Source organism: Rutidosis leptorrhynchoides, chromosome 10 (genome assembly GCF_046630445.1).
Source record: "Rutidosis leptorrhynchoides isolate AG116_Rl617_1_P2 chromosome 10, CSIRO_AGI_Rlap_v1, whole genome shotgun sequence".
Lineage (NCBI taxonomy): Eukaryota > Viridiplantae > Streptophyta > Magnoliopsida > Asterales > Asteraceae > Rutidosis > Rutidosis leptorrhynchoides.
In genome coordinates this window covers 308,454,482-308,473,951 of record NC_092342.1, presented here as the reverse complement: position 1 = coordinate 308,473,951, position 19,470 = coordinate 308,454,482, and the positions used below count along the sequence as shown (strand labels likewise).

At 36.6% G+C, this 19,470-nt stretch overlaps 2 protein-coding genes and 2 non-coding genes across 4 annotated transcripts; 1 reads left to right on the top strand and 3 right to left on the bottom strand.

Moving 5' to 3' along the window:
- Positions 1–231: 231 nt before the first annotated feature.
- LOC139872963 (nucleobase-ascorbate transporter 1) lies at positions 232–5,375 on the top strand. The gene is made up of 14 exons (XM_071860895.1): positions 232–317; positions 1,330–1,427; positions 1,530–1,706; positions 1,826–1,926; positions 2,041–2,120; positions 2,731–2,786; positions 2,891–3,078; positions 3,159–3,255; positions 3,348–3,434; positions 3,555–3,613; positions 3,693–3,784; positions 3,969–4,046; positions 4,698–4,855; positions 4,977–5,375. The coding sequence occupies exons 1-14, from the start codon at positions 242–244 to the stop codon at positions 5,187–5,189; spliced, it is 1,560 nt and encodes a 519-aa protein (XP_071716996.1). The 5' UTR covers positions 232–241; the 3' UTR covers positions 5,190–5,375.
- A 9,936-nt stretch (positions 5,376–15,311) lies between these two features.
- LOC139873827 (small nucleolar RNA SNORD96 family) lies at positions 15,312–15,392 on the bottom strand. The gene has a single exon (XR_011767542.1). It is a non-coding gene; the product is annotated as a small nucleolar RNA SNORD96 family (small nucleolar RNA).
- A 47-nt stretch (positions 15,393–15,439) lies between these two features.
- LOC139873781 (small nucleolar RNA Z112) lies at positions 15,440–15,646 on the bottom strand. Its single transcript, XR_011767503.1, has one exon. It is a non-coding gene; the product is annotated as a small nucleolar RNA Z112 (small nucleolar RNA).
- Positions 15,647–17,138: 1,492 nt separating this feature from the next.
- On the bottom strand, positions 17,139–18,256 carry LOC139871228 (uncharacterized). Its single transcript, XM_071858962.1, has 2 exons — positions 17,853–18,256; positions 17,139–17,745 (listed from the first exon to the last, which is right to left on the bottom strand). The coding sequence occupies exons 1-2, from the start codon at positions 18,254–18,256 to the stop codon at positions 17,139–17,141; spliced, it is 1,011 nt and encodes a 336-aa protein (XP_071715063.1).
- Between the last annotated feature and the right edge of the window lie 1,214 nt (positions 18,257–19,470).

The window sequence follows — 19,470 nt, the reverse complement described above, 5'->3', positions numbered from 1 at the left end:
GTATGTTCTGTTTCACACACACTCACACAACCCACATTTTTATCTCTTTTAATAATTAAGTACTGTAATTTTTTTTTCCTTTTTTCTCTCTCTAACTTTTAAATTTTATTTACATTTCTTTTTCCAACTTTTTTTTTCAATCACTCTGTGCTTTACTTTGTTCTCAATCTTCTTCTATATAAATATATATTCCAAGATTCTATTTCTATTCCTCTGTTTTCTTCACTCAAAACCTTCATCAATGGCTGACATCAGTCACCCGCCCATGGAACAACTTCAAGATTTGGAATATTGCATCGATTCAAATCCACCCTGGCGTACGTATCTATTTTACTGTCCTTATTAACCTTTAAATTTATTAAAATATATATATATTTTTTACCGTTTTAAAGTTTAATTTTAGTTAGGGTTTTAGCTTTCAAAACAGAGCATTTAATAGAAACTATCATGCACTCTTACTAAATAGATATCAAAATTGTGTATTTTTGTGTTTGGATTTTTGGAATTATATTTTTTTTTAATACTTAATTTTGAAATGCTTTGAATATTAAAATGTTTATTCTCTGAAGATGGCATTTTTAGGATGGAGTATGTTTGTCAGGTTTAAAAAATAATTTATGTTTTGTGATGGAGTTGGGAATAGGGAAAGGAGAACACCAATGTGGCTTCTTTTTTATTTTTGTAAATTTTTTTTTTCTTATTTTATTGAAATGTGTAAACAAAAGTCAAGGGTTATGAATGTTGTCGAGTATTATTATTGACCAAGTGGGTCACCTCAATTCATCATTTTTTTAATTTTATTATTTTTAATTTAATGAAAAGGAAGAGCAAATCAATCTTTTTTGGATTGGATGATTGAGAAATTATGGTGATTTGATTATGGTCTTTATGAACTATGATTAGGGTTCAATCTATTTGCAAAAAGTTCATTAATTTGTGGCTCTTTATTTAGCTTTTAAATTGAGATCTGATCTGATGCTAATTTTGTTTGAATTTAAAATTGATTTAATTCAATCCCCTGTAGTTTATTTTCATGCAAATTTCATGTTGTTGAATAAGGTAGAGATAAAAAGGGGTGTTTTGGCATGATTATATGTAGGTGCATTTTGTATTGGTTGAATTTTAGAAAGTTTGTCTTATTGTTGGAATGGTAGTAAAAGACAATTATTTCCACTTCTTTATAAAATTAGGCATGATATAATACTATTATTATTACTATCATTGTTATTGTTATTGTTAATTGTTACTGTTATTGTTATTGTTAATTGTTAATAATATCTATAGTTTAAGTTTATTTCTGTTTATTGTTTATCAACTCGTTCTATGCAGCCGAAACCATTTTGTTAGCCTTTCAAAACTATATTTTAGTGATCGGAACAAGTGTAATGATCCCCTCGCTGCTCGTCCCCTTAATGGGTGGATCAGATGTAAGCATTTTGATTTTTGTATAATTTTTGAATTTGATATAATTTTGTATTTAAAATAAATTTAATTTAATTGTTGTCATGTTTGATTTTGATATTGTGTAGGGTGACAAGGCTCGTGTAATTCAAACTTTACTATTTGTATCGGGTATCAACACACTTCTTCAAACGCTATTTGGAACCAGGTTGCCTGCTGTTGTTGGAGGCTCGTTTGCGTATGTCATGCCGATTCTTTACATTATAAATGACTCGTCTTTGCAACAAATCCCTAATCATCATGATGTATGTTCTGTTTATTCATTATATATTAAATATTAAATATTAATATAAGAAAGGTTTGAGTTAGAATCAAACATGTGGGAACTGAAAGAAATCGCGGTGTTTTTTAATTGGTTTTGCAGAGATTCGAACAAACAATGAGAGCTATTCAAGGAGCATTAATCGTTGCTTCGAGCATTCAAATTGTAGCTGGTTACAGTCAGCTTTGGGGTCTCTTTTCAAGGTATATTGTTATTGATATTTGATATATCGTTTGTTTCCGAGTTTCATTATTTACTTATATTCTCTTAATTTATTTACATCTGTAATCAGTAATGTGTTGGCTTCTTTTTTGTAGATTTTTTAGCCCCCTTGGCATGGCGCCCGTTGTTGGTTTGGTTGGTTTAGGACTTTTTCAACGGGGCTTTCCTATGGTAGGTTTCGATACCCTGTTACAAATAAATTATATGTTTTTTTGCCAAAAGTTTACATTTTAGCAGGATTTACAAGTCTTCCTGAAAAGTTATAGTCAACATGTTGACCTAATGCATCTTGCGTGCATGGATGCAAACAAAGACGTATACTATCTATTAACGAAAGCGCGTGTATCACTTATTATGTCACGTAAAAACTATGTCTTTTGATTTTATATAGGGTCTATTCACGAATATGATTTTAGTAATTATTACTTTCTGTCAATTATAGCTTTCGATTCCATATTTAGTAACTGTTTGGTTGTTAGTTGAATGTCTAAATCACTCTCCAATAATGACAAATTAGGGGATCTTGTTTACCAAAAGCAATAGAATCTACAATGTACAAATATGGTGAAGGGTTAGTAGATAGATTAAGCTTGAAAATTTGGCATAAAAAGTACCAATGCAATCCTCTTAGCTTTTCTAAAAATGGAAGATTTTAGTCCAAAAGGTTTAGAATTCATATAATAGAGTTGAAATTATTCCAGGTGATTGAAAAAAAATGTTACAATTTGTTGTTTTTGGCATGGTTTAGTAACAATTTCTTGTTTGATGTTTTCTTTTATAGGTAGGAAATTGTGTTGAAATTGGGTTACCTATGCTACTTTTAGTTATTGGAGTTTCTCAGGTAAATTTTCTCTTATTGAAAAACTATTAAATCGAATGCTTTTTTTCGCTCTTCCTATGATGTATTGTTGGATTCAGGAACGTAACGTTTGTTACATTATGTAGTATTTGAAGCAGACAAGACTACTAAAAGACATTCCCATATTTGAGCGGTTTCCGTTGTTGATATGCATTACGATTATCTGGATCTATTCAATCATACTAACTGCTAGTGGGGCCTACCGGAATAAACCCTATGCTACTCAACTAAGTTGTCGTACCGATAAAGCAAATCTTGTATCTACTGCCCCATGGTTGGTAAACCATATAAATATCATCAAATAACTTTACTTACATGTTCGGAGAATTGAAATTTCCATGGGTGAATCTTTAGGTTCAAGTTTCCGTACCCTTTACAGTGGGGTCCACCTACATTTTCGGCAGGCCATTCATTTGCGATGATGTCATCAGTTCTTGTGTCAATGGTTGAGGTGCGTGTGTGTCGTCAAGTTCTTATCTTACTATATGAACTTATAGTTTTTATATCCTACTCATGTATTTTAATAAGATTTGTGTATGGCAGTCAACTGGTGCATACATGGCCGCATCGCGATTGGCGATTGCGACCCCACCACCTGCGTACGTGCTTAGCAGAGGCATTGGATGGCAGGTTGTGTTACCATCTCATTATCTCATTATCTCATTTTATAAGCTTATATTAAAATAAAAATGATTAATTTACTAATATAATCACAAAGTTGACGATGTATTCTTAATTTGTTTTGGTTAGGGCATAGGTCTACTTTTGGATGGTCTTTATGGAACCGGAACTGGATCCACTGTGTCTGTGTAAGAACCTAAAACAAGAATTATCGTTGGCTTATACGAACTATTTTATACTAATCGAAGTTATAATTATCTTTATTAGGGAAAATGTGGGCCTTCTTGGGCTAACCCGAGTAGGGAGTCGAAGAGTTGTTCAATTATCTGCGGCTTTCATGATTTTCTTCTCCATGTTAGGTCAGTGTTTTGATAATTGTATGCCGTTATACTTGTCGGTTTATTATTCCCTTACAAGTCCACACTTTTTATTTAGATAGAGTAAATTAATTGTTGTATTACCACATATGGTAGATGTAGATAACATATTAAGATCTATAATTGATCCGTCTGAATGTAACATGTACTTTTCCTTGTATTACAGGGAAATTTGGAGCGGTATTTGCATCGATACCCTTTCCAATATATGCAGCTCTGTATTGCATTCTCTTTGGCCTTGTAGGTGCGTGATTTTGATTTTACGAACTTCCGATTTTTTTCCTACATGATTTGTAGTGCAAGTAATTAACCATCACTATGAACCTAGTAGTTGGGCCCTAAGATCCTTGCAAGAGGTCCAAGAGGTTTCAGGTTCAAATCTTATAGTGGCCACTGGCCAGGGAAGGGTTTGGAAACTTGGAAACGGTCACGGATCAATCCGGTTAGTGCGTACACTAGAGTAAAAATGTACGCGCCCTCAGGGGCGGACCTATATGATCCTGACTGGTAGCACGTGCTATTAGTCAAATAGCCGATCTAGTGGATTTTTTTTGGGGGGGGGGGGGGGGGGGGGGGGGGGGGGGAACTAGTGACACCAATGGAAAGTGTAGCTTTTTTAAGTGATGCCATTGAAATAAGCCATTAAGTAGAAAAAAAGTTGGGAAGGGGAGGGGGGGGGGGGGGGGGGGGGGGGGGGTGTTAACTAGTGACACCAATGGATAGTGTAGATTTTTTTAGTGATGCCATTGAAATAAGCCATTAAGTAGAAAAAAAGTTTGGACTTTTACCAGTGACTACCATTCCTAGATCCGTTCGCCCACCAGCAAAAAAACCTCATCACGTAATTTCTTTATTTGGTAATTTCTATAACTTATATTTGTATTTGTATATGCAGGTGCTGTTGGATTATCGTTACTTCAGTTCACTAACATGAATTCAATGAGAAACCTCATCATAATCGGGCTTTCCATTTTTCTCGGAATTTCAATTCCTCAATATTTTAACGAGTATGCGACTCGGTATCATGGGCTTGTTCGCACCAATGCTGGTTGGGTAAGTATATAATTTTACACCATAGTATCTACATTTACGATCTCGTATCACATTATTAGTAAAATGTTATTTGATTTTCTTCTTCTTTTTTTTTTTTTTTTTTTTTTTTTTTTTTTTGCAGTTTAACGCATTCTTGAACACCATCTTCTCATCGTCACCAACAGTAGGGTTGATAGTGGCCGTGTTCCTTGACAACACATTAGACGTAGTGAATTCGAAGAAAGATAGAGGTATGCCATGGTGGGTGAAGTTCAGAACATTTCGAGGGGACAACAGGAACGAAGAATTCTATACGTTGCCGTTTAATTTAAACAGGTTTTTCCCGCCAACATAACAAACCAGAGAAGATGGTGGAAACTATTGATCAGAAAACAAAGGCAGAGTTACTAACTCACATTTTGCAGTTATTTTATGGACAAATTAAGATGTTTAGGGTTCTTTTTTGAGGTCATAAGTTGAAGAAGTAAGCTAATTATGTTGATTCATTAGGTATTTCGTGTAGGAGGCATGAGCATATGCAAAGTATAAATATTGAAATTTTAGAGATTTTGATTATTAGCTGCTTTTGAGATTTCTAAAATTAGTAATAAACAGAATTATTAATTTATTATTACTATTCAACCTATTTATAATGGCATTGGTAATAATTGTCTGTAACGTTTTGTTGTACTTTCTATTTCAATCGAAAAACCGAACAGCTCCTCCAATGGTGCATCTTTTTCTCCTATCACCTCCGTTTCTTCAGATTGTTACTTCCTCTCTTTTCCAGCTGTTCTATCTTTCTCGAGGTCGAACTTATACGTGGCGGAGATCAACAGTTTTTCTGCTGGCTAATGTTGTCCCCCCGGTCCTCGGTTTATTTAGGGTGATTTGTCTTTTGGTGGGTGTTGGCTTCGGGTTCGAGTTGGGGATTCTTGGGTTGGCCAGCCTCTTATTCTTGCGTTCGGCAGCGATTTGGGGTGATTCCATTGGTATCATGCTTTATTTTTGTGGATATTTTAGGAGAGTTGGTGTTGAATGTCCATGTTGGGTGTAGATTTGGTGGCTCGAGTGTTCAATGAGGGTGTTAGTTGTTTAGATGGTTCATTTGTGTTTTAGGCTTTACCTCATGCCTCGTGTTTTCGGGTAGTCTAAGGGGACCTCGAGAGTCTTAGTTGAATTTGCCTTCAATTGATTCTAATGCGAATCAAGAATCGTTGGAAGACAAACGCTCTTCGCAACTGAATAACCATGTGCAAAGAAAGCTGAAACAAAAATTTTATTGATAATAACGTGATTCTCCGTAAACTTATACGTACATTATTTATAGATAAATATCCCTAAGACCATTTTTAACGCGCTTATTAGACCTTTAAAATCGTCTAACACGCCGGCAACACACTGGTGACACGCCTCTAATACGGTGTGCTTTACCAATTTGGAGCTTGGCGTGTTCATCCTAGCACTCGAGAATATAACAGCGTGCCACATTTATTTGTGTTTTTTAATATTAAAGGTGTGCCTCATCTGATTCTTTTTTTTTTAACCCGGGTATCCAACTTATTTTTACGAAACTGACTAATCCAATGACGACTACCCGCTTTGCGAGTAGCCCTGAGTCAGGTGAACTTCCGTGGCCAAGAGGGAATCTCCGTGGCCAAGAGGAAATAACAGTACCTGCCTGAAATTGAACACATGACCTCATCCACTATGGAAGGATGAGCCCTCAACCATTACACCACCACCCACTTGGTTTGTGCCTCATCTGATAAACTCAGAAAATCTGACCCAATTAATTAATCAGGCTCCACGTGATAAGGTTCTACATCAGATTTTTACGACGGCTACTTCTAATGCTTTGTTGGTCCGTACTCTTGAAGACTCGGGATTTGGTGGTCTTTTTAGTTTTACAGATAGTTTTACAGTAGTTTATTCAATGTTTGTTTACAATAGTTTTAGTTGTTTATTACCTGCCTGAAATTGAACACATGACCTCATCCACTATGGAAGGATGAGCCCTCAACCATTACACCACCACCCACTTGGTTTGTGCCTCATCTGATAAACTCAGAAAATCTGACCCAATTAATTAATCAGGCTCCACGTGATAAGGTTCTACATCAGATTTTTATGACGGCTACTTCTAATGCTTTGTTGGTCCGTACTCTTGAAGACTCGGGATTTGGTGGTCTTTTTAGTTTTACAGATAGTTTTACGGTAGTTTATTCAATGTTTGTTTACAATAGTTTTAGTTGTTTGTATGTCAACAGTAACATAGGATTTCTTAAGTAGACTAGTAGATTCTACATTTATTGTTAACTTTTATGATTTTATATCGCTTCATTTGTAATTTATGTATTTAAAGACAACACAATAGATTTTAAGATAATTATCATTTTATTATCATATAAAATTTAGACCACACATGAAGATTACAAAGTCATAAAGAGTCTAGAATTCGAACAACTGACCTTACAAGTTTTACAACCTCTACATTTAAACTAACATAGTGAATACTTAAAATAAAATCAAATATAAAACTCTTCTTCAAATTCAAAGTACTGTATTAAACAAGATGCTATTACGATAATGCCATTACATCACAATGTAGTAGCGACGATAACGCACTCTTAGTCTTTCGTATCTTTTGAAGCTATCCGTTCATCAAATCATTCCATCAAGTCTGACTGAGAAATGAAAGTAAGAATGTTGCAATCACCCGAATTCTTCACCATAACCGAATTCTTCATTGTAATGAACTAGTCGTATGAGAAAATGTGTGAGAGAGAAAATCTAGAGAGAGAGAGGGTTAGGCAAGGCACAAGGGCAGGAGCGGAAGAGGCGCGAAGGAACTACAACGGTATCTATGGGAACAACATTCACGAGAATCAGAATCGAAGCGGTTTGACTTCATACATGTTTTTCAACTTCTCCGATGAATGGAAGGTGATTGATTTTTGGAAACTTTTCAAACAATATGGTTCGGTGAGGGATGTCTATATGGCAAAGAAGCGATTGCATAATGGCAAAAGGTTTGCTTTTGTAAGGTTTGCGGAAGTAGTCGATGCGGATAAACTACTAAAGTCACTGGAAGCAGTTCGTTTCAATGATGTGTCTATCAAGGTTTTCAAAGCTACTACTCGACCTCCAAGAAATCCGGGTTCAGGTCAGCCTTCGACAAATGGTCAGGGTAATTATGGGACTCGAGTGGACATGAACCGATTCAATGATGGTCGCAAGTATTCAGATGTCTTCAACAATGGACGAGAAGACTTGAGAGATATGCTCAACGACAAGAGAAAGAAACATGATCTCAATGCAAGGCATCAGGTTGAGAATGGTAATTCGAAAGGCAGGACTTTTTATGTAAAAGAGGAAAAGGCAATAGAGGCAAACAATAACCTACTAAATAGGTCTGTGGTTGGTAAGGCAAGAAATATGGGCATCTATAAAAATCTTGAGTCGATTTTGAAAGAAGAGGGATTCGAGGAAATCGAAATCAAGAGATTCTATAATCTCAGTTTAATGCTTGTACTTCCAGATACTGATGTTGCGAAGGAACTCGTTGAGGGCAACCATAAACTTAACAAATGGATTCATAAGGCGTGCATGTGGGATCTAGAGGCTTGGCCAGAAGGTAGAATGTCTTGGCTCTCGATAACAGGTGTTCCTCTACCATGTTGGACGGAGAATACCTTCAAATCAATCGCTGAGTGGTGGGGAACCGTGTATATCATGGAGAACTGTGAGTTGTCAGGAAACCAAAATCTTCTTAAAGCAAAGGTTTTTGTTAAATTATATGAGCCAGAGATAGTTAAAGACGCGATTAAGTTGGTCTATAAATCAAAAACATATTTCATCAACATTGAAGAGGAACTAAAAGAAAATTATATGGGTTTTAATCGTTCGTGTAAGGGTTGGTATGAATCTGATTTCAGGTCAAGCGATGGCTTAGAGTATGTCGACTCAGACTCTTCTCAGTCTGATCAAATTAGTGATGATAGCAACGATGGGAATATGTCCAAGGAAGAAGATGAATTTAGTCTTTTTAATGGTGTCCTGGATAAAGACAAAGTTGAGGAAGATGATTGCATCAAGTCGGATGATGAAGGCTCGCCGGAGATATTGCCGGAAAATAATGTCAGTCCAACTGTTAGGAAGAAAGCAGAGGTAGAAGATGAGGAGTCTTGTTTTTTGGGAACCAACAAAAAATTCATTGATGTTGTCGCAGAAACCGAAGGGTTTGTTTCAGATAATATGAATGAAGCCAATAAAAAACGTGAGGAGATAATGTCAGATAATAAAGAGAACGGCTCAAGAAAGGGAGATAGTTACGAGATGCCACGTGACGAGGTTAAATCTAACCCTAATAATTGCAATTCGCATCAGGCTAATGTTTCTAATTCTTCATACAGAGTTCCAGATATTGGTGTTGGGCCTAGTGGACCAGAAGTTGGGCCTGATCATTTTCAACTTAACCAAGCAAGACATGAAAGTGGGCCGTTAGGGCCTGATCAATTTGAGAATCATAAGGCATCAGAATACGAACAAATTGAGAATGATCAATCTGTTAGTGGCCCTAGGTCACGAGGTAAAAAAGGAACGTGTGGGGAAAAAGACATCGGGTATAAGTGATAAACCTCCTAAAACTTCTCATTCGAATGGGCAAAATAGGTCATCCAGGAGTCTAAAACGACTGTTGTCTCCACTTGTAACAATTGCTATTGGAAATCGATGTGCAACTACAAGGCGTCTTCTAGGATTATGAGGTTGAAGTGTAGGGCAAGGAATGGTGATAGATGCGGTAACTTTGCCTGCAAAGGTTGTGGGTATAAATCAAAGAAGGGCCCGAGAAGGAACAAAGGAGGCGTTTCATCCAAATCAATCAACACGGAGGAGCTTAAACGATATGGAGAAGAAATCGGCCTATTTTGGCCATCTTCTGATCCTCAATAGGTTCTACTCTTCTTCTTTCGTTATTTCCATGTTTTTAATGAAGGTTTTATCATTAAATGTTAGGGGTTTTGCGGTATCGGGTAAATTTGGGTGGGTTAGGAGTCTTTGTGTTAAGGAAAAACCGTGCGTTGCTACCTTTCAAGAAACCAAGTGTAATACAATTGATGATAGATGGATTAATGCGCTATGGGGTGGGTCAAATTTTGGTTATGTTCAAAAGGAAGCGGTAGGTAGTTCGGGGGGTCTAATCACTATTTGGGACCCAAGTGTGTTTGATGTCTCGGATTGCTCGGGATGCGATTTTTTTATAGCTATCAAAGGGAAATGGGTTAGGACGGGTGTTGAGTCGACCATAGTCAATGTCTACGGACCACACAATGATCGAGAAAAAATATTGTTTTGGGAACTTCTTGATAAGCTTGTGAATGGGGTGTCGTCGTCTTGGTTACTAGTAGGTGACTTTAATGAAGTTCGAGTTGAGGATGACCGCCTTAACTCACAATTTATACAAAGAAGGGCAGATAGATTTAATGACTTCATCATGAGGAACGGACTAATAGAGATTGATATTAGTGGGAGAAAGTTTACGCGTATTAGTGATGACGGCATGAAGTTTAGCAAGTTAGATAGGTTCTTGGCTGATAATTCTTTCCTTGGTCTTTGGGATGATCTTTCGGTAGTTGCATTGGATAGACATCTCTCGGATCATTGTCCCTTGATCCTAAGAGATAAGTTAATCGATTATGGACCGAAACCATTTAAAGTTTTCGATGAGTGGTTTAACTATGAGGATGTTGATAAGGTTATTATAGAGGCTTGGAAGCAACCGATTCGGGGTTCGAGAAAGGATTGTAATTTTAGGGATAGACTTAAGAATGTGAAGTTTGCTTTAAAGGAGTGGTGTAATGAGAAATTTGGGGGTCTTGATAAGGAAATTGATGGGCTCAAAAAGGAAGTGTCAGAATGGGAATTAAAGGCGGAATCAAATACTATCACGGATGCGGAACGGGATAGATGGTTAGATTGTAGACGTCGTTGGGTGGAAAAAACAAAAATAAAAGCTAATATGTTGAAACAAAAGGCGCGAGTAAAATGGACGATCGAGGGAGATGAAAACACCAAGTTTTTTCATGCTATGATTCGAAGGAAAAATAGTAAATGTAATTTTCGTGGAATTAACATTAACGGGTCATGGTGCGAGGATCCAATTGTGGTAAAGGATGCAATTTTTGAACACTTTAAAGGTATTTTCTGCAAAACAATCCATGCTCGTCCCAGGTTGCTGCCAAATCATTCGATTGGGCCTGATTGCGTTAACAGAGTTGGGCCTGGCTCAGTTTACACGGGTACGGTTGGGCTTTCTTCACATGCCAGCGAGTTTGGGCCTTATTCGAATGCTGGCAGACCAGGGGAACATATTAATTCGACCACTGGAATTTTTAAACTCTCCAACTCACAAGCTATGGGGCTCGAGGAACAGTTTAGTGGGGAGGAAATTTGGGAGGCGGTTAACAGTTGTGCGAATAACAAAGCTCCAGGACCGGATGGCTTTAACATGAGATTTTTTAAAAAGTTTTGGGCAATTATTAGTGATGATTTAATAGAAGCTATTCGTGGTTTTTGGCAAAATGGTACTATCTCTTCAGGTTGCAATTCGTCTTTTATCACCTTAATCCCTAAGGTTGCCAACCCGGTAAATCTAAACGAGTATAGACCTATTAGCTTCATTGGTAGTTTTTATAAGATTATTGCTAAGCTCCTTTCAAATCGAATTAAAAAGGTTATTCCGAATCTTGTTGGTTTTGAGCAAAGCGCCTTTATTAAAGGAAGAAATATTATGGATGGCGTTTTGATTGCGAATGAGTCTCTTGAATTTTTGAGGAGCAAGCACATTAGAAGTATGGTGTTTAAAGTTGATTTCGAGAAGGCGTTTGATAGTCTAAATTGGGACTTTTTGGATGAGATGATGATATTGATGGGGTTTGGTTCCAAGTGGAGGAAATGGATTGCTTCATGTATCGGTTCGGCATCCGTCTCGGTCTTAGTCAATGGATCTCCAACTAAGGAATTTTATCTCGGGAGAGGTGTTAGGCAAGGTGACCCCATATCCCCTTTTCTCTTCATTATTGCGGCGGAAGGACTTAACTGGATGGCTAAATCGGCGGTCTCAAATGGCCGATTCTTTGGTGTTGAAATTGGTAAAGATAAAATCCCTTTGTCTCATTTACAATATGCGGATGATACCATTTTCTTTGGTAAGTGGAGTTTTGAGAATTTAGAAAACTTAATGAAACTCTTGAAGTGCTTTGAACTTTGCTCCGAACTCAAAGTGAATTATAATAAGAGCAAGTTGTTTGGTGTGGGTGTTGACAAAGAGGAGGTTAGGGATATGTCAACCGTGTTCGGTTGTAATGTTGGAACCTTTCCTATGATCTATCTTGGGCTTCCTATTGGTGCTAACATGAAAAAACTATAGAATTGGAAGCCGGTGATTGATAAATTTGCGAAGAGATTATCGGATTGGAAAGCTCGTACGATTTCATTCGGTGGACGTTTAACTCTCGTGAATGCGGTTCTAAATAGTTTACCGTTGTACTACTTTTCGCTCTACCGCGCCCCGCCCTCCGTGCTTAAAAAACTCGAGAGTGTAAGACGCAATTTTTTTTGGGGTGGGTCGGGTAATGTTTCCAAAATTTCATGGGTTAAATGGGATGATGTCATCCGCTCCCGGGCGAATGGCGGACTAAATGTGGGTTCTTTAAATTGTAAAAATTTGGCTTTAATCGGCAAATGGTGGTAGAGGTTTCTTACCGAACCCACTTCCTTGTGGGTTAAGGTCATTAAGAGCATCTATGGGGATTCGGGGCTTCTAAATATGGGGGGGAATTTTTTGTCTACTAATTCTACTTGGAGTTGCATTGTTAAAGCAGGGATCGAGATAGATAATGCGGGAGTCGAGTTCTCAAGTTCATTCGAAAGAAAAAAAGGAAATGGGCACAACACTAAGTTGTGGGAAGACGTTTGGCTATTGGACAAACCACGAAAAGAGATTTTCAAAAGATTGGTGCGGTTAGAATCTAATCCCCAAGTTTCGGTTGCTAATCGTATACATTCGCGTGATGGCTCGGTAGCTTTTTCATGGAGTTGGTCTCGCTCGCTTACGGGTCGTACAAAGGATGAGTTGGATAGACTTGAAGCAATTCTCTCAAATGTGACATTGAATCCGGAAAAAGAAGATTACTTTTCGTGGAAGCTTAGCAATTGCGGTTTTTTCTCTACCAAAAGGTTAACAAAACATATCATGGAAAAGGTGTATCCTTCGAGTACTACATGTGTGGCTTCAATGAAAAATAACCTTGTTCCTAAAAAAGTAGAAATCTTTGTTTGGAGAGCGAAGCGGGAAAGATTGCCCGTGTTGTCCGAACTTGACAAACGGGGGATTGATCTTCATTCCGTTCTATGCCCGCTTTGCGATTCGAATATTGAAACGGTGGGTCATTCACTTTTGGCGTGCACGCATGCTCGGGTAGTTTGGGAAAAAGTTCGTGATTGGTGGGGATTTGATTCGGCCAACTTATCTTTTGATGATCTCTTTCGTGGTCTTGTCCCTTCGAGTTGTTCCGATTGGGGTCATCTACTTTGGCAAGCAGTAGAGTGGACTTGCGGGTATCTCATTTGAAAGAATCGAAATCAAAAAGTTTTTAAAAACACAACTTGGACTCCTCCAAATGCTCTAAGCGAAATTCAAGTTCTAAGCTACGATTGGGTCGCGATGCGTTGCAAAAAAAGAAGAATCGAATGGCATGAATGGTTACATAATCCTAGTTCCTTGCTTGTAAATATGTAATATGTAAATTGTAAGTTGTCGGGCATTTTAGCTTGCTACCCTTTTGCGGTCGTAGGATTCTAGCTCGGCATCTCTACGAGTGTGTTGTATTATTATTGTACCTTGCGATTATTGAGTTTTAATAAAATACCTGCCTTTCAAAAAAAAAAAAAAAAAAAAAAAAATGAACTAGTCGTATACTCGTATCACTTTCTATACATGTTACTACACCCTTGTTACAACTTGGACAAACAATAGTGTCGATCTGTATGAATTAAGCGAATAGGCATCTATCCAAAGTTGAACATCATATAAAAACATTCACCTTTGCGGTAAGGACTTGTCTAATCCAGTGCTCGGAGATAAAGATGAAAATATGTATTGTTTAGGTGAATATGGCCTATCTCGGCGAACATAGACTCCAGCGCTTCTGCATTTCTAGACCTAATTCAGTTTCGACCCACTTCCAATTCAATGACCAATTCTCGAATTATTCCACTAATTTGCATTATTCATCTTGGTCCATATGAAAAACTCTAATGATATTGTATGCAAGTCATACTAACATTTATTATCACGTCTGAGGTTAGATAAGTAGTGGCTAGTACAGTGGTAGGTCATAAAACAAGTAATTTTAACTCATGCTTTTTCTCATTTTTATCATTGATTTATTTCGTTTGTGTGAAGTATGTGAAATTCCTAGTTTTATGGTTTATGGTTGAGACTTAAGAGTGAATTGTTATGGTCAAAAAGGGCCGATTTATTTGTTTAGTAGGCCAAATTGTTTGAATTATCCCAAACATTTTCAAATTCTTCTTCCATAACATTGTATGTACATCGAAATCCAATGTCACCGCACCTCATGCTTTTAAAGTGATTATAATAGATATCATGTAGTATCAAAAAATTATTGAGAACGCCAATTAGCCAACAAGTCATAATCAAGGTTATTATATCTTTTATTGACGTCTAATGTAAGATTTGGCTCCACATAGTTTGGCCTAAAAATCACCTCAATATGGCCCCTTTAGTCTTTAGCTACATAAGTTAACGAGTTGATAATGCAAAGATTGATACTTCAAAGACTGACTACACACGAGCTTCACAGTATCATTATTAGTTTACTACATTCATTTAATTTCTTTGAATGTTACACTACTTTCGCTTTTGATGATAAAAGGCTTGAATCTTTTTCTTAGTTGTTTAAAAGATACATGTAGACATCTTATTCTTAGTTCTTAAAGAAAATTTTGAATTAGACCACGCTGATTTAAATCTTTAAGCAATCTGTTAGTACCTACAACTTAATTGTCACCTATTTGAATTAAATAAACCCTATGATTTAAGCCCATCAACAGATAAACTCAAATTACTAAGACGATATACCAACAAGCCTACCTGATAAAAGCCCTATTATACAATTAAATTTACTTATATTTCAACTTCAGTTTGTGTTCTAGTCTCAGTAAACAATGTTTAATATGAAAACAGACCTTTATAAAGCCACGTCATAGATATTAGCCACATCATGGAATGCAGATACCAGATACAGTACCAGCAACAAAAACAACAATGGCTACAAAGTATATTTAGCTTGTGAATAATGTTAAGTACTGCTGGTATTACTAAACAACACTTGACCGTCCACAAGCACAAAATTTCATTTTTCAAAACTCAAAATTTCAACAATAAAATTAGCTTCAGAATTGCATAAATAACATCATGAATCAGTCCCGAAAGATGGTGATCTTTTTATACAAAACTCATCATTAGCAATTAATAATTAAAAAATAAAATTATATTAAAAAGAAAAACAAACAAAAGAGCCTCAGAGACCCGTTCCAAATCACACACACAATGAATCACGCAAAGCGAATAATCCCGACCAAATAACGGAGTTCTAAAATCGTGTTACTGATCGGAGAACAAGTAATTTGGTGGATGGGAACATGCGCCGCGGTGATCCATTGTCGTTTAATGTGTCATACGGCACTTCCTATCTTTATTGGGGATATCTTCCTCATCGGAGCTTCTGTATGTACAAATTAAAAATAAATAAATAAAACCTAATTAATAAAAATTAAATGTAATTCTCACGGCCGATCCCAAGAGGTAATGGCAGAACCTGCTCCCCAAGGCGATAGGATGTGACAATCGCTTTTTCCGACGAACGGGAACTTAAAAAAGCTCAACCGCCGTGTATCGGAAAAGCTCGATTTACGACGGATTACGGTTGAGATTTACGAAGAATAAAACTTCGCCTCAATTAATTACGTAAATCGTCGATAGAATTATAGAGAGAAATATAAAGTAATTTTAGACAAAGTATAAAAGATGGAAAGCTATAAACCCTAATTTTTTGCTGTAGGTTAACGAGGAATAAGAGGGACTTTGAGCGAGAAAAGGTTTTATATACAAAAAAGTGGAGAATGATAAACCCTAATTTTTTTTTGGGTGATATTCCATTTTTTTTTTTTTTGGATAGCTCGGCCCAAACATTTTTATATCGGGCTCGGGAGTTCAACACAAGGCCTAATATTGAGACTTACACAAACACTGTTTTAGTTTGCTAAACTTCACCCAAATTTTAATTACACTAATCATAATTTATTTACATATTTAATGTTGATGGTCTTTTAAAATTATATTTTGTAAAAAAATGTATGTGTTAAGGTTTTAATTTTCAAAGTATTCGGGAGGACGGGTTACGGGTAATCTAACCTCATATTCAACTTTATGCAGCCCATTGGAATTAACTCTCTAATTGTTTCCAACCTTGACTTGATCATCACAAGATTTAAACTTAAGATCTCTTGCAAGGATGTTAGGCCCTAAACAGAGGCCTCAATCACAGGACTACCTAGATCTCGAGTTTTGATCTTGTAGATGCTAAAAACGAGTTGGAAACAATCATAGAGTAATCTTGATATGTTGCGTACACTCTAAATGGAGTTGAATTACTTGTACTTCGGGTAACTCAAACAAAGAATACATAGGAAGTTAGGAACCTTTGTTAAAAAGATCATTTCTTATTTTGGATAAAATAAATTGTAAAATCTAAGATGTGTATATGTGTATTGTTAAGCGCACACATCATCATTTTTATCTTACTCATTTCAATTAACAACTAAACCACTCAATTCAATCCTCATTTCCACTTAAACATAGAGTACCCATAGTCCATCACTCCATCGTCATTTCACCCAACACATACATTTTGGATACTCGTTCCATCTGTACAAAATATTAGTATAATATTTTTTTCGAAAGGCAATTCATTAAAACACGAAAAAAGGCTTTTATGGGCCTAACCCATAACAAGAATGGGCATAAAATCAAGCTCAAAAAAAAATAAACGAAAATTTGATACGGAGAGGCTATAATTAAAGCCTGAACTAAAGGAAATACACGAAATAGAACACGAAATAGATAGTTGCTGAGCAAGCAACCAGGTGACTCGTTTAATCATATTCAAGCAAGACAAACCCATGGATCCGTCAACACTTCAACCACTCCAGCTTCCTATTTTTTTATACGGTTTGAAATCCACTCGAAAGACTTTAATTGGACCTCCATTAACGCTGTTGACGCACTCCAACTTGTCTTTGCAAAAACCTTTTGATTACGATTCCGCCATATAAAGTACGCACAAGACCATTCTATTGTTTGCCAAACCAAAGAACCCAATGTGAGAGTAGCACGATTATAATTGCCTCGTAAAACTTCACTTAGACTTAGATTTGATATTGAGTTAAAACCCCACCACTTGTAAATCTTTTCCCATAAATCCATCGAATGTCGACAAAAGATAAACGCGTGTTCAATTGTTTCAACGTCATCATCACGTAAAGGGCATCTAACAGAGTCAAGATCTATACCGCGCTTATCAAGCTCGGTACGAACCGGAACCCGCCGTTTTAGTACCCTCCTTATGAGTATGAGAATTTCGACTTTTTTCAGAACCAGGTAATTTTTGAGAGTCTCATTTTGTGAATTATTATTTGCACTGATAGTAACCTCATCTAGTAATCTTGATAATCTTTTCGTGGTAAATACCCCAGATGAATCTAACTTCCAAGACCATGAATCCACGTTTTTGTCATGCTTATATATGAATTTAAGAAGTCGACTAGTTCATCAAGCTCATATTGTGCACGATTTGAGAGCATTTTATTCCAGCACCAATTCGAACTGAGGCAGCCTTATGACTAAGCAATTTTGTCGCGAGCAACTCACTGATGGACTTCTTCGAAGTAGAATAACCTTCTGAATCTGTCCTTTAGTGGCTTTTCAAGCAACCAAGGATCGTTATAAAAGTTTGTACTTGGGCCATCGTCAATGATTTTTGAGAAAGAGTTTGCAAAGTTCAATCCCAAAGACTCGATATTGAGACCTGCACGTAAAATATTTAACCAAACGCTACCCGATCCACTAGGGCCACGCGGACCAGAGGGAGGGAGTAGCCCGTTAGCACCGTGAATACTTTTAATTACAGACACCCAAAGTGAGTCATGCTCGGTTTTCGCCCTCCAAAACCATTTACCCAATAAAGCGAGATTTTTTTCCCGAAGTGACCCAATGTTAAGACCTCCCTCACCGTAAGGTAAGAGAGAATCCTTGATGCGTGTGGAATAATACATCATTTACCCTCAAAATTTATACAAGATTCAAATGTTAAAAATAAGCACGCACAACTAACGAGCACTTAGAACCCGGTTATTATAGCACTTAATGTAAGTATCCGTTTCAAGTTCGTCCCAAGAGAGCGGTATAAGTTGAATAATTGAAACTATTAATTGTCCTAGGGTTTGTTTGATTGGGGGGGGGGGTTGTGATTGATTTCAACTAAGCTTGCTCAAATAAACAAACCTAAACTTAGCAATTATAACTAGCAACAAGTAACAAGTAATTAAGAATTGAGATTTAAATCAATAAACAAAAGAGTGTTCACTTACCTAATCCTCTCTATGCTTGGATTGCCCTATTCTACCCATTTTGATATCGCATTAGTTGTTGAACTATTAGTTGTTTAGCATTACTACCAAACCTTAATCCAATTATACTTTTGCAAACTCACATAAGCATTGTATCCTAAGATCAAGTTAAGTATGAGTGGTTATTGAGATTATGCTTGGGTTGAAATCACTTAAAACCCTTCAACTATCAAAATCACTTAAGATAATCAAACACCACTATGTTGAACAAAGGTCAATTGAAAACCAACTTAGACTAAGAACACAATCACTTGAAATCCTTATTCTAGTTGTCTAGATCACCTAAGGTGTTGAAGCACAAATTAATTCACTTCTCAAATCACTAAGAGAGCTACTCAATTTATGTAATCAAAGTAAAACCTAAATCAAATCATAGCAATAGACCTCATAGCTAACACAATAACACTAGCTCATGTTTTCATTCAAAAATAACTTTATTCAATTGATTTAGGGCAAATACATACATTAGAGATTCATAGATAAGTAAACACAAACAAATTTAAGCTAACATCATGAGATAAACAAGAACAAAATCAATGAAACAACTAGTATTCATCATTACAAGTAGATAAAACAAGAACAAGTGCTAAAATGGAAAGGAAATTACAAAGTGGAGAATGGATGATATAGATCTAGCATCTAGCTTCACTAATCTTCAACTTGGATCATCAATTGAGCTTTTATCTTGATAGAATGATGAAATGGACCCTTTTAGGGTTCTATTTCAGACCCCAATCGCAGCTCTCTCACTCAAACACCCCAAATATACTTTTATAGGTCGGCCTGAATTTTTTGGCTGAATAAGCGTCAGGAGCGGCGCTTTTGTGCTGGAGCGGCGCTTTTGGGAGGACGGGATCGAC